General features: G+C 36.4%; 1 protein-coding gene across 24 annotated transcripts in view; it reads right to left on the bottom strand.

Moving 5' to 3' along the window:
- The window catches only part of AFDN (afadin, adherens junction formation factor), a 116,671-nt gene that overhangs the window by 42,471 nt on the left and 59,452 nt on the right, over positions 1 to 14,748 (bottom strand). For 15 of the 24 annotated variants that reach the window (XR_005700179.2, XR_005700183.2, XR_005700184.2 and 12 more), the window contains 8 exons: positions 13,758 to 13,963; positions 10,095 to 10,115; positions 9,206 to 9,351; positions 6,790 to 6,884; positions 4,448 to 4,713; positions 3,818 to 3,961; positions 2,429 to 2,627; positions 721 to 824 (listed from right to left, as the gene is read on the bottom strand). Coding sequence is in view for 13 of the 24 variants with exons in the window: in XM_040059965.2 (XP_039915899.1) it covers positions 721 to 824; positions 2,429 to 2,627; positions 3,818 to 3,961; positions 4,448 to 4,713; positions 6,790 to 6,884; positions 9,206 to 9,351; positions 10,095 to 10,115; positions 13,758 to 13,963 (1,181 nt within the window). In the remaining 11 variants the exon portion in view is untranslated. The remainder of the gene's footprint in view (positions 1 to 720; positions 825 to 2,428; positions 2,628 to 3,817; positions 3,962 to 4,447; positions 4,714 to 6,789; positions 6,885 to 9,205; positions 9,352 to 10,094; positions 10,116 to 13,757; positions 13,964 to 14,748) is intronic. The other 9 variants (XR_005700182.2, XR_005700186.2, XR_005700187.2 and 6 more) reach the window with 1 other exon arrangement.

Genomic DNA, 14,748 nt, shown 5'->3' with positions numbered 1-14,748 from the left:
AAATTAGTACTTTGTGATTAAGTATTAGAAATGCAAGTAGTTTTTAAGCTGAAAATACTAATTTAAAATATGACACTATTTCTGTTTAGTTGCTCTATTTCTGTTTAGTTGCTCTAAAAGTTATTTCACATAAAGCCACCATCTTTCCAAAACCGAGCTATTCTGTAACTTTTGATATTCAAACAGACAAGCAGAAAAAGTCCACCACAAAACAAACAAACAAAGCCTTTTAACAGAGAAGAAAAAATTCCTTACCTTGCAGTGAAGTGAGACCCTTTTTAGTAAATATAATGTAAAGAAAAACTAACGATTTTTTTTTTTCCCACGAAAAAGGACCAGACTAGAACTTAATACTAAATATTTGGTTGGTAACTGCCAATTTAGAAATAAAAGCAGCCTGCAGTTCCATTCCTAAGTTATTTATAGATCCATGTCCATATATTTTTTTGCCTGTGTTTAAAATAAATTTCTTCACTGTTTAGTCTCAAATGGGGGGAATATGACAAAGTTTGCTTATGTGAAAACTATAATCATGCTACAGCCTAGAAAAACATTGACTCAAAAAAATCTCCAAACAGTTCCCTAAATGTGCCAACTGACTGATGAACTACATGTTTAACAATGAGCCTATTCTTCCTAAAAAGGACTAAAACTGATCACATAAAGCTCAATGCTTTGCCAAGACTGCAGTTGACAATTATTCACTGAATCAATACTTACCAGCTCAGCATTCTCGTGGGACAGGTGACTTTCATAATCTGCGCCTTCAAAGTATATTGTCCATGTGCCTGGTGACCGTGGATGAGGTGTTAGTCTACAAAAACCTAAAAGAAAAAGTAACATCAATATAGTAATGGTATTTTCTCAAGAGACTAATTAAAATAAAATAGTATTCATCTTTTCACATTCATTGATGTGTAAAAGCCATTAAGGGCTTTGCTGCAATTTTATGCTATTACCTACAAAATCCTATAGCTCTACAGCTTTTGCTTCTGAGAAACATACTTATTTAAAAACACTGCAAGCTCATAGAAAACTCTGGGGATGCAAAATATTGCTTTAACCAACCAGATTCAGACATGAAACACCAAATAAACTTTTAGAATACAAACTACCAGAACTCTGATTAAAACAGTGCTAACAGAAATCTACTTTGCAGAGGGTATAGCTAACTAGCCTTAGCATAGATTTAGCAGAGGAGAACTTTGCCTGCACGAATTATGGTTTTAAATACAGCACTGCAATTAACAGGTATTTAGTTTGATGTACTTTTTGCTATTTGAAAAATTCCAAGAATTTTGAAAAAGAAGCCAGACCAGGTCAAAAATATCCAACATTTTCTCCTAAATCAGGGACACTGAGAAGACACATCACACAGAAATTATTAATCACTCCATCCAAATATATGATATTCTCCTCCTCATAAAGACCATTTTTCAGCAGTTCAGTTTTTATTGTTTCACTCCAAAAAGTCTCTCAGCATAATTTAAGGGATACTGAAAAAAGTAAAATTTTGAACATAGGCATTAAAAAGCCTCACTCATAATGAATATACAGCCATTTGTATGGCAACTGAATTATACTTACTAATTAAAGAATTTATTCTACTAGTCTCCTTTAGTCTCAAAACTACATTCTCTGTTACTCACTAGACATTCAAAACAGTCTTACTTTTCTTTTAAATGAAGAATACAGCTTTTCTATAACCTAAGTTGGAAGCAATAATTGCAAAGATTCACTGTAGTATAGAGCAAGTCTGCGTTTTTAATAGTCTCCTCTGCTACAGCCTCTTATTTACCTTGACATTCCTGTACAAGTTTTACAAACAACTGCTTTTAAGCAGAAAATTAAGAAATTCTAATAAAATTAAGTAGCACCAAATAAAGATTATAGCATGTTCATTTACTGTAAATGGTCAGACAGATCTCCTGCTTTACTTTTGCAAGTTTAAGAAAATTTCATGCAACCACAAGATCCATCATCTACTTGTTATCTGAAATTCTGTTGGAGTACAAATGCCCAAATCATAAATTCTTACACTGATCAGCAGCCAAAGAGTTATTTTAAGCTCATGGAGTTTTTCAGTGTTACATGGAAGCTGCTGATAGGTAAAAAAAAATATTTTAACTATTCAATTTACATTAATTTTAAAAATCAAAAGTTTTGGAGCAAAGGCAAAACAATGTTTCAGCAGGCACTAGTAACTCAGCACTGCTTACGTAGAACCTTGAAAGTTAAAGAAAGGGACAGGGAGAAAGGGTAGGGATTAAAAAAACCTTAGTAATTTTAATGGCTTGCAAAAGCAGGCACTTGAAGAACATAGCATAAAAAGACCGAATCATACACAAAGTGGCTTACACTTAACTAAAATATATTCTGCATTCTGTGTTTGCTACACAGACCATTGTTAAACAACTAAAGAACTAACCTCTTTGACAGAGTGGATCTAAAAATTCTTGTAAACCACTTGGAACATTTCTGACAACATCACAGGAATAGCCATCTTCTGGTAAAAGAAAAGGTAGCTGTAAGTCAGGATCCTCTTCCAGCTGGACTTCTCGGCCATCGCTGCGAGCAAGTTCGTCAGCCGTGTTTTCTGCGACAGTTACTACATTCTCTATCAATTCCTGCACGGAAGGCAGAAAGAGGTTGTTACTAAAAAGGGATCATTTCATTACGTTAAAAAACCTTACATTAAGAAGATGCTAAGATTGCAAGAAAAAACAATTTGAAAAATAAACTACCAGATATAAAACTTCTTTGGCTCTGCTATGTACAGTCAGTACACTGCATTGCTTTATTTCATGAAATCCCATAGATAATTATATTAGCAAATGTGACAGAAGCTCTTATTTTTACCTCAGTATTTTCCAAACTTGCAGTGCATGTTCTTAATATAATAATAACAATAATAATCCAGCAACTGTGTATTATTAATATCAATATTATTATTATTATTATACAATACTCCTTATGTGTAAACAGGTAATATAGGTTATGTTCTTCAGTGAAGACTTTGTAGTTTGGTAGCCAATACATAAACACATCTCCAAGCTACAAGTCCTTTCTCCCATTCCCCCAACACCTTTTGAGCTGCTGTATTAGTGCTTGTGACTTAATAAACAAATGTATCCAAAGTTAATAAAAGATGGACTTTGTAGACAATGCATTCAGCTATATAAATATTAGACAGCCTCTGCCTTTTTTTTCTGAGATCACTGAACAGTCAAAGTTTACCTGAAGAATGGTTTTTTTGCAATTCTGCAAGGAACACACCTGTCTATTAAATTTTGCCATGAATAAAACTTAGAATAGTCAGCCATCTTAAATATCAAGGTAAAAACATGGTCCCAAAAGCAACATTATACATACATACACATATAAATTCCAAGTATTAATATGTTAATCAAGGGACAATCTGTCCACTGCTTGTACGAAGGGATTCAAGATCCCTGGATACTTACATCCTACATGTCAAAAAGCATAGTGTTTCTGATGCTTTCATTTGATTTCTACAAATTATCAAACTTTGTTCCTTCTGGTTACACACAGAACCAGATTTTAGGGGTGCTCTGTTCTCTCTTCTAGCACCTTTCTGTATTTCATGACAAATGGTGCAAGATGCAGTGACACCTCTCTGAATCTGTGCAAGACAGAATGGTACCTTCCTTTCCAAGTCAGTGTAAGAGATTCTTGTTTACACCCTGCTTGAGTCAGTGAAGTACATCCACCAAAGAGAAGATAGCTATTCACAGCTAGTGTTTTTTTTAATCTCAGGTATGCTAAAACTGCTCAATGAGTGATAGAAGAGACTTACTGTTGGGATGAGAGGTTCATCTGGAGCACAGTGATAATTCTGCAACAAAGCTTGTAGCTGCAGAGAATTCAGCTTAAAGCAAGTACTATTAATATTTGGAACATCTGCATGTGAGTATTTGTCCATGGTAAGCAATGTGGTTGCCTAGAGGGGAGGAAAAAGTCCCAGATGACAAATTCAAACCAAAATAAAACCTTAAGCTTTGTGTCTAAATGTTCTTTAGATAAGAGATAGGAAAAGAGGAAGCAAGAAGACGGATTTGTAACAGAAGCAATATAAACAGCCCTCAAACAAACAATAAATACACCTGCTGTACCAATAGATGAATTAATACTAAATGTGTCATAAATGAATCATATCAATTTTTCAGCTACTGTTCTGTATAGTTACAGCTCAGTCTTATAAATGGAAATTTAACAGTCATGTTTACTATTCATTTCACTTGTAAGTTAAACGTTAACGTTACTGAAAACATGGTCTGTGTCTTTACCTCAATGGTACCTCAACGTTCCAGGACTGATTCACACAAGCTATACTTGTCCACATGGTATTTTCTACAAACACAGCATAGGCAAATATTCTCTTTGAATATACAAACATGTGAGAAGTGTTAATCACAAATACACTCACCTGCACTATTCTGCTCAGGTGGCAATCAGCAGCCAATTCTAAACCTTGTTTTTCTGCCCAGGCTTCAATGTGGCCGAGCTGTTGCCGAACGATAGCTCCCCAGTAATGTGAACATAACCCTGAATCTGGGGCTGTAACTAATCGGTTGAAAAGCCACATGTTGATAAAATGAAACAGCTGGGAGAAGAGCTGTATGGTCAGAGCAGCATTCACTCTACAGCGTCGCAATAGGGACATGGCTCCAGTCAAGGTATGCAGCACATCATCTACAGAGATAAAAGAAAAAGTCACTCATGTTCACAAACTGCAGGGTACACCTGGTCTAGGCAGCAACACAAAGACACTAAAGTCAGGCTAGTGAATGCTAGGTGGAACCTACATATATATAAGTTACACAGAATGTATTTCAGAAATCCATAATTTTAAAGATAGAGTGACACTAAAATGCTAGGTGGAATGTAACCCTCAAAATGAAAATAAATTCTTGGGGAAAATATTTATCATACAAGTAAATAACTGGCTACACCTGACTTTTAAATCACATCCTACTTTAGTAAACTGATTTTTCCATTAGTTTTTGTAACAAGTTGCAACCTCCACATTCTACTGTTTCAAATGCATATTCCACTTGTTCCATAGCTTCTTCTAAGTATCAAATTATACTCAGAAATTTCAGCATTAGTTATTTCCATTGTATGATGCACTTAAATTATAGAATGCACCTTCTGTTTATACATCAGATTTTAAAAGAATATTCAAAATCCCATTTTCCAATTATTCCATTGCAGTATTACCTAATAAGCGACAGGGACTTCTATTAGTGCCACCAAGGGCAAACATGCTCATATGCTTCCTAGTGGAAGCAACACATTTATCTCCAGGTCTTCTTTAAAGCAATACTTTTAATTGGAAATCTCTTTTGAAGAGATCATTAGATTTTTTAGAATTGAAACTCAGGATAGTGTCTGAAAAAAATACCTGTAAGTTATAAGAAATCTATAAAGCAGCTCAGAAATAACTGAAATAGGAACAGCATCTGCTTTTATTCCACTATCAGTTTGCTCCATTTTCTGGGTTTGTGTCCCCAGAAGTACTCTCGTAGTACAGGGCACTACAAACATAGCAGTGCATCTTCAGTCTTCCTTAAAGGCTCAACACAGGAGAAAAAGCAAGAACAGACAGCTTAATACCTCATGTACCAGAAAGTATCTATGAAATTTGTATACTCTCTGTAGTTCAACAGAATGCTCTACTTAATTGCTCTGCAGATCACTTTTCCTTCAATTATTGAGACACTGGAAGTCTGAGCACAGTCACTGAGCCAGGATTACAGACACAGGGTGACAGCACACCTGAGCAGGGTGCTCTGGTGGACAGGAACAGCCCAGAAAGGTTCATTGCTGTGAAGCAAGCAATTATCATATTTCAAGTATCATGGCAGGGAACCCTGGCAGGAATCTACACCGCCAGTCAGGCTGATCTTTAGTAGCTGGGAGGTTCTTTATCAGGTTCTCCCACAACATCTCTATAATGAAACTGCTGAGGCGAGAACTGAATAAATTGATAGCAACACACTGAGAGAATTTGTTGGACCATAGGACTTGGTGGATTTGCAGATAGAATGTCCAGTTGGCAATCATGGATTAGCGGCTCCCTTGTGTTTTGAGGCGAGACTGATACTGTTTAATTAATGACTTCAATTAATGACCTGAGCAATTTGATGGAGCATACTCTCAGCAAGTTCACAGATGATACCAAGAGAGGGAAGAATACTGATACACTAAAGAACAGCAGTATTTTTCAGAAAGGCCCCAGTAGGCTGGAGCAATGGGCTGACAGGGACTTCATGAACGTCAAAGGCAACTGCCAAATCCTGCACATGGGACAAAGTCTGTGCAACAGAGCAGTACAGGTGCCACCTGGACAGAAAGCAACCCTGATGAAAATTACGGAGAGATCCTAGTAAACATCAAGTTGAATGTGAGTGTGTTGTTGCTTGAAAGGTATCCAGTTGCACACTAAGCTGTTTAGTCAGCAACAGTACAGCTGGCAGGAGGCAGAGAGGGAAGCAATCCTGCCTATGCACTCAGCACTGCAAGATTGCATCTGGAGCACAGCATCCAGTTTCAGAATCCTCAGCACACGGTGGCTACAGCTTGAAGGGACCAAATTCAGAAGAGAGCTGAATCATCCACACACAATTCATCCAAATAATTCTCAGGGATTAAGGTAACTTGTAAATGTAGTACCACTAGTAATAAATAGATTTTTTTCTCAGCAATTAATGGTATAGAAGACAATAATGTAATAGTTCAGAAGACACAAAGATCAAGCAGTCTAACCTATTTTAGGCCTCTGAGGATTATTTTCTTCTGGATCATCAAGGAATGCCGGCATGTAGTTATTAAGTTCTGACTGCAGACAATGAACCAGGTACCTGGAAGGAAATGGGGAAAAAAGTGAATTTTAAATCCCCTATGTGTTCATTACAAATGGTTCTTAAGAAAAGAACTCTATCAAATTACAAGATTCCTGAAATTTCTGTGTTATGAATATGATTGTAGGAAACCCAATAACACTTTTTAAAAGGCCTGAGAGACCAATTTTCCCATAAATTTCCTGGAAACATTTGACAAAGAATTGGGTTGTCTGGTAACAAGCACAAACACTTACTTGCAATATTGCTACCACACTGGTAGCAGAGTCATATGCTACATGAGGAGGTGCTGTCAGGCCAATCTTGGGTTCCATAAATTTGCAAAAATATTTTTTCCAAACAGAAATAGATTTTTCTTTGTTTTAAAATCTATCAAGAGTAGTACTTAAAAAAAATAATAATAATCAAATCATGTTGTGACCCAACACACTAAATCCTGAAATGGCGCTAGGGCTTTTTCTGAGAAATTTTTTGATCGTTTTATTTCTCTGACCTTTAACTACCCTGAAATGGAAAGCGTTTTTAGTATCCTTCCTCTTCAAATAATTAAACATTCTCTTTAACTCCGTTTTAGCTAATTAATTTATATATTTTCTGTTAAGAACTGAAACTAAAAGGAATCAGATTGTAAATACACGTATACAAGAAAATATGTCATGGCTTTCTAAAACTCCCCCTTCGTTTCACTGGAAACATTTTTCATTAAATACCCACAACTGCTAGAAATTAAATCCATGGCAATTTCAAGAGTCCTGGAGTACGCCAGTTACCATCAAGTGACAATTTTCACAGCAGACTTCTTTCTGTTCATGCTTCAGTTGTGCTTTTTTATTTGCCATCTAAGTATATATTCCAGGGGTCTCCAGAAGTTTAATGCATGCATTTGGCATCTGCCATGTTACACTATACTTAGGGAAAATCCACACAGCTAAAATTCTAGAATAATTTTGCATCCAGACTGCTTATAAAGTACATGAGAGAGATATACAGCATCATTCCTTCCTAGCCACAGCAATATTCTGTCTTTGATTACCTGGCCAATTAAAGTAGCAGGAAGTTATTTTAAGACACCAATTCAAGACATTGTGGCAGATTGAGCAGTGGCAAAAGGCCCCGCTTCATTAACAAGTAGTGATTCAGACAGGCTATAAAAATTGAAAGACTTTGCCAAAATAGCTACTTGCTACACTTGCCAAAAATTTACCAACAGAAAAAAAAAAAAAAAAAAAAAAAAAAAAAAAAAAAAAAAAAAAAAAAAAAAAGAAGAATCTGTGGGAATCCATACAAAGGGGTCTGGTGCTCCCCTAAAACCTTTTGAAAGTTCAGAAAGCAATGACAAGGTTTCACAAACTACACATATTGCTCTCCTGAGAAACAGCCACTCAAAGCTAAACCGTTCAACCATGGTTAGGCTCTCAGTCCTGTCACAGTATAAAAAGAGCAAACAATACAGTATTACATATTACAGAAAAATGAAAATACTGTATTTAGAATAGCTATCCTACAAGTGGGCTTAGGCTGGGTCTAAGTCACCCAAGACACACTAGGGTTTCTCTAAATACTAGTTTCTGATTTGCAAATTTGCTGAGAAAAACTTTTTCAAGTAGTGGCTTGGGGAGAAGAAAAAAAATCTGAATATGAACAAAAATTAAGCCTTTCTTTTTGATTAATGCTGTACTCAGCCAATATTGTTATCTTTATTCAAGGACACTTTCCTCTGAGGGTTTCCCTTACCATTTGGATATTTCATTCAGTTTTTCCTTTCATCAGTATTGTAATTGCCTGAGCTGACAAGTATAGATTGATTTTTACTCCAAGCCAAAACCTGTCCTTCCTTTTTAAGAAAAATCTGTGCAAAAAAAAACCACTGTGCAAATTGCTATTTATGAGAATTATGAAAGTAGGTTATATTTAGAAGCCCTTAAAGAGCACAAGATTCATTACTTTAAAGACCCAGGCATATTTAAGCCTACGTATTTACATACTAAGAGCAAAACTAACCTTTCTTCACAATTTCACACTGAATTAAGAGAAAGCAATAAACACAAACTAAATTTCCCTAAAATTTTCATTGGCAGCCTCAACTATCACAAGATCATCTAACAGATTAAACTCGTGAACAACTCACATCCATATTCACAAAACAGGGCATCTGTTTAAAAAAGTAAGTCTAGGCTGTTCTTCTAAGTTTTCCTCTCGGGTATTTACAATACACAAAGGACATCACCGCAATATCTAAAACTTGGCAGAAGTGTGAAGTTGTTCTGTAAGTCACAGAAACAGAGAAAATGGTAATTGAAACAGAAGTTTGATAGCCTTACTTGAATGCCATTTGAACCAAGTGTGCCAAGACGTCTTGTGCATCCACGGTAATTCGGCTAAGATCTCTGTCTTGCTTTATGAAATTGAGTAGTTCAGATGCATTTGCCATCCAAAAGGCAAGGGCCCCAGCAATATTCTTCTGTTTCTGTAAGTGGAAAGAAGCAATAAATAATACAGGGAAATAATTTTCTGATAAAGCATGGCAGTTTAAAAAGGCTCCAAAAGATAGACCAGTACCTCTTCCCATTTCACCAAACATCTCTCAGATACCAGATATTTGCAAAATGTTTGTACGTAATACCGCAATTGCCGTAACTACTAAGTTCAATTTCAACATGTTCACTGAACACATGAAATGCTGACAAATTGCCAATAGCCACATCAATGAAAGCCACAGTGTAAGCATCTAATTACACAGTGCTAAGAGCTTAGCAGATGCAGTATCTGGTAATCTGTGCACTTTTAAGCGCATATTCACTACTGCCCACTGCCACGCTGATACTGCGCTCACTGGCTTTGATACCACGTGATTCAGTATCAAGTACTGATCTATCTCACCATCTCCCGACCACAAATGCCAGGCCAGGCAACCTCAGATGAAATCCAAAGAATAGGAACCACAGACAACAAAAAAAGAAAATAAAGGGAAGAAAAAGAACTTCGGTCATTTCATATCCACATTGAAGTGCGTTAAGCAGAAATTATGGAATGCCGTAAAAGTTGCAAAGTCAAAAAAGGATTTTAGTACTGCCATGTTCCAGTTGCTGAATGAGTGTTATGAACTGTTCAAGTCCAGCTGTTTGAGTATTGTATTTTGATATGGAAGCAGCATGAGAAACTGAGCTAAGCCAACATAGCTAGGATCAGTTCCCAGCAAATATATCCTACCTGATCAACCTGGTCTACCTCCTGGAGAAAAACGGACGAAGGAAATCAAACAGAATAGAAGAAAGAAACTTGTGAACAATCATGAAAGCTTTAGAAATCAAACACTAAATATGAAGGTACAACACATGTTCACAGTTATACACAGATGCATTAATCAGTAGCTACGATGCAACTGAGCTCCTTCTAAAAAATTAATTATTTTAATAGCACAACAGCTACAAACTGAAGTGCCTACATGTCATGATTAATTCAAGGAATTAATGCCTTAAACTAGTTGCCATCCCAGACTGGTTATTCCACGCTCAGTGTGCCAGAGAAACCTTGCAGAAGTTTTTGCATGCAATGGGGTAACTAGCCATCCAAACAACAGATCCTGGGAGCCATTTGCCCGCATTGCTGCAATAGAGACAATAAACAAACATACACAAAGAGGGAACAGAAACCCCCCCCATTCAAAAAGAAAAAAAAAAAAAAAACAACAACAACCAAACAGCAACATTCAAAAGCAAACAAAATACACAGAACACCTAGGACAGATTTAATACATGACTTTTCAATTTAAGAACAAAAAGATTGTTTGAAACAACAGAAGAGTCAAATTAAATACCACACTAAGTTTCTTAAATGTTGGTAAATATAAATCTACACTAAGGTAAAACAAAAAAAAAACCCACCAGATGTTAATCTGATTATTTAGAACAGAGCTCTTAATTACCTTTTGCTTTCTGTTCAGATCACTCTCCCCCCATAGTGAGCTTAGATGCAAATATTTGAGGTGTTACTATTTTAATTTTAGTTAGAGCTCAAAATGCCAAATTGCTGGGTTTTTGTTTCCTCCCCCTTTCCAACCAAAGCACTCTTAACTGATTGAAGATGTGTTGGCACAGAACAAAAGGAAATGCTCCTTCTACAAACAAATATTAAAATTTAAAAAGGATGGAAAATGCCACAGAATGATTTGCAAAAAAAAAAAAAAGATACAAAAAAAAAGAAGAAAAATTAATATGAACTAAATTTCTAATTCTGCTTTTTTATTGAAAGCACTGAGCCTTCTCATATATCTTTCCTGTTTTATACCTATCTCATACAAAGTCATATTTGGATACAAACATTATATATCAAGTCACAGATTTAATTTGTTAGCAAATAATTCTTGACTAACTTCACAAAGAGACTTGATAGCTTTGTGATGTAGGCAGGCAAAATTAGGATCCCAGCCATTAATTTACTCCCACAATACTGCACAGGAATTAGTGCACCTTCTCACTACTTCTGTCTTGGGTACTTCTCCCTAGCCTCTCATATGTTTTATGTCTCTCACAATGCCAGATCCCCTTCAGTGCAGGAATGCTTTACACTTGAGACACACAAAAAAGCTTTTGTGATATAACTTACTACATGGTAATTTGACTGTGACAGCCATAAATACAACCACTTATGTTACACCTTAGAAGAAATAATTTGACTTAGCTTGTACTGTTTCTACTCCACTAAGACAGGTCCAAGCTTAAGACATTTTACTGGTCATTAGAATCAATGTATTTCTTTGCCTTCAGCCTATTAACCTTGAAATTCACTAAAGTTCTACTTTTTTCTCCCTGGTATATTTTCCCCCCTTTCCTCTAGCTCCTTCGCCACAACATCTCAATGAACCTCCTCCCAGTTTTTATGCAACCTCTGACTCCTTTCAGTGTACTTCTTGCAACTAGGCAACATTTTCCACAAACCACAAATACTGCTTCCTTGCTGGTATGTTCCTTAAAATTTTGTTTGGAGATTAGAATGCAGCTGAAGTTACAAAGCTGTAGAAATGCCTTTTCACAAAGAAGAGTTGGGTTTAATAGTTTTGCAATAGTATTAGGAGGACTATAGAAAATAAATTTGCTTACAACCACAAGGCTTCATGTGACTTGGGAAGCCCTTCTCAGCATGGTGAATGAACATTTTCACAGGATAATCTACTTTCTAGCTTTGATTTATTTTCAAATCAAACTGATGTTTGAGTCCACCCCACTAGTATCTTCTAGCAGCCAGCTCATAGTCATTCAACAGTAAGAACAGAAAACTTTTATCTCTGCTTTTCCAATGTGCCCACCTCTGTCAGTACAAGTCTTCTTACGTTCATTATAACTAGTATACATTAGTTATATAAACTGAGAGACTTTCTTTGACTCAGACCTGTAACTTCCAGTTTATATTTGAAGCCTACCCTTCTCTGTTTGCTTTCCATTCTAGCTGCTGAATTGCTTATGTGAAGGCTCTTGCCAGTCCATGTTCTTCCCTATAGCCACAGTCTCCTCTTTTCCACAGCCAGATTTAATTTCTTTATTTTTTTAATAAAAGAGCTTGAATATCAAATATCCATTGACTGTTACATCAAGATTTAAATGACTGTGTTATCAAGATTCAGAGCAACATACTAGTTCTTCACTTCAGAAGCAAACTGCTGTTCAGTCTCCGATCAACTTTGGAATGCACACAAAAGGCAAATCTTACTTTCTTGTTGCAAAGTGTCCCCAACACCAGCACTTTCTCCTCCCAGTCTTTCTTGTGAAAGGTGGCAGCCTGTTACCTTACACAGGTGTCTAGAGCTAACATTCCACTGCTGAAAACTTCCCTAAATCTTTCCAAAACCTGAGCAATTTTGATTTGCTGTGAGTTTCATGCCACTCCCGTTGTTTACTTTCTTACTCTCTCTTAATCAAGCTGTTGCGTAACACTTTCACTGTAATTCTCTCAGGCAGGACTGACACATTTGTTATGCCTGTACAGCCCTTAGTGCAGGGTCCTCGCTGCTACTCCGGCAGCACTATTTGCAACAAACACACCTCTTTTAATAAATATGGAAACAGATTTCAATTTTTCTTCTGAGAAAAACCTACAGACAAAGAAGTTTAATTAATTACTGAGGATACATGAAATAGCACTCCTTTATAAGAAAACGACCAGTCTGTTTTATCAATGCAAGGTACACAATACAAGGTATTGTCTACTATCACAGACAACCCAGTGGATCTTATCCTGCATTTCTATACAAAACAGAATTCCCCCGTTATGTGCGAGAAGTCTTGCACACACAGTAAGTACAAAGAGCGTTAGACTACATATAAAATGTTGTAACATTTGAGAACTTGTATTTTTCTTTACAAAGCAGTTGTGTCAGCTTAGCTCAAGGTGTCCAAGTTTTATGTTCAGTATGTCCAACCATCTTAGTGGTTATAAAAGTTGCAAAAGTAACAGCGTCAAGATTTAAAAGTTGTGATTCTTTTTAACATGTTCATCTCAAGTACCAATCAGTGCAAACAAATGCTGCCTATACAGTATTCTTCAATAAGCCCATCCAACTTGTTTTACAAGGGTGCACAGACAGAAATGTTTGCAAAGATCTTACCTTCTAGCAAAGAGTCATCTCGTGTCAGAGAACGTAATCTTCAGAGCAACAGCCACACCCTAACTTCCACATTGCTCAGGAGAGTTTCTTACCACTGACATTATTCACTGACATAAAAGCAGTGACTGCCCTTATGAAGGGCAGTCAATGCACGTATTACCGTTTAACCAACTACTGCTAAAGGCCAGACTAAGAAAAAGGCTAAGAAGTTTGCTAGATTATCAACAAAAATGTAGGTAATTCCCTTGATGTATTTTGGCAGAGTAACTCACCTGTATCACTCCTTCCATCATGTTCACCATCTTGTTGACTATTGCAATGACTTTGTGAGTACGCTCAGCAGGAGTGATGTCAGGTCTGTATTGGCTGGACAATACATACCGACATGTCATATACAAAACATACGTTGGTGACAGCTTAAAATGAACTGTCGAGCTATTGGTGTAATTTATAATGGCAGATAAGAAGGCATCTTCAGCTGTAGACAAAGAGGAAAAGAAACGGTGTGTCATAAATCCAAAGACAGAAAGAACATGAAAGAAAACAATTTCATACCTTGAGGCATAAAGGATTTTCTTTGGGAGAAGGAGAGGAAGGGGAAGCAACTTACAGGAACTTGAACTCTGAGTTGTCTATTACATACTACAGCAGGTTAGACACACAAGCAAAACACTTCTATACAAAGCCAGAAAATCTGATCATGAGGAAGCATTTCTGTACTATATCCTATCTACTGAAAGTTTGCATCTTCAAGTGAACAGGAAAATGCAAGACTTCCCTTGCACATTTTACTCCAGCAAAGCTCTCATACTAATGAAAATCAGTCTTTGCTTGCTCACAAATCTATTTAGCTTCAAATATCTGAAGTATGGACAACCTCTAGTATGTTATTTTTCTACCAGATCTGAGCCCTTAAAAACCTGGAGACAAAAATTAAACATTAAATGACAATGTCAACCTAATCAGATTTTACAGAAAATGGATTCTGACCAAGATGCAAGCTATTACACAAGGCATACAGAACTATATAGAAGACACTGAATGCAAGGTACAGTTGAGGAGATGGGACTGAAATTTTTTTCACATTTAATCTGAATATCTGAAGATAAGGAGTTGAAATGCAATCAGAATTAAGATAGGCATGAACATGCCTCAATATCTAAAGTATCTGTTCACCCTCCCAACACAACAAGTTATACTACTAGACTGTCTAGCATCTGTATAGCCATAGTTTCTTTCAGTCTTTACTTAAATTACCTTAAG

The sequence above is a fragment of the Hirundo rustica genome, chromosome 3, assembly GCF_015227805.2.
Source record: "Hirundo rustica isolate bHirRus1 chromosome 3, bHirRus1.pri.v3, whole genome shotgun sequence".
Classification (NCBI taxonomy): Eukaryota; Metazoa; Chordata; class Aves; order Passeriformes; family Hirundinidae; genus Hirundo; species Hirundo rustica.
Note: the sequence above shows the minus strand (reverse complement) of the source record. Positions and strands in the feature narration are given on the sequence as shown.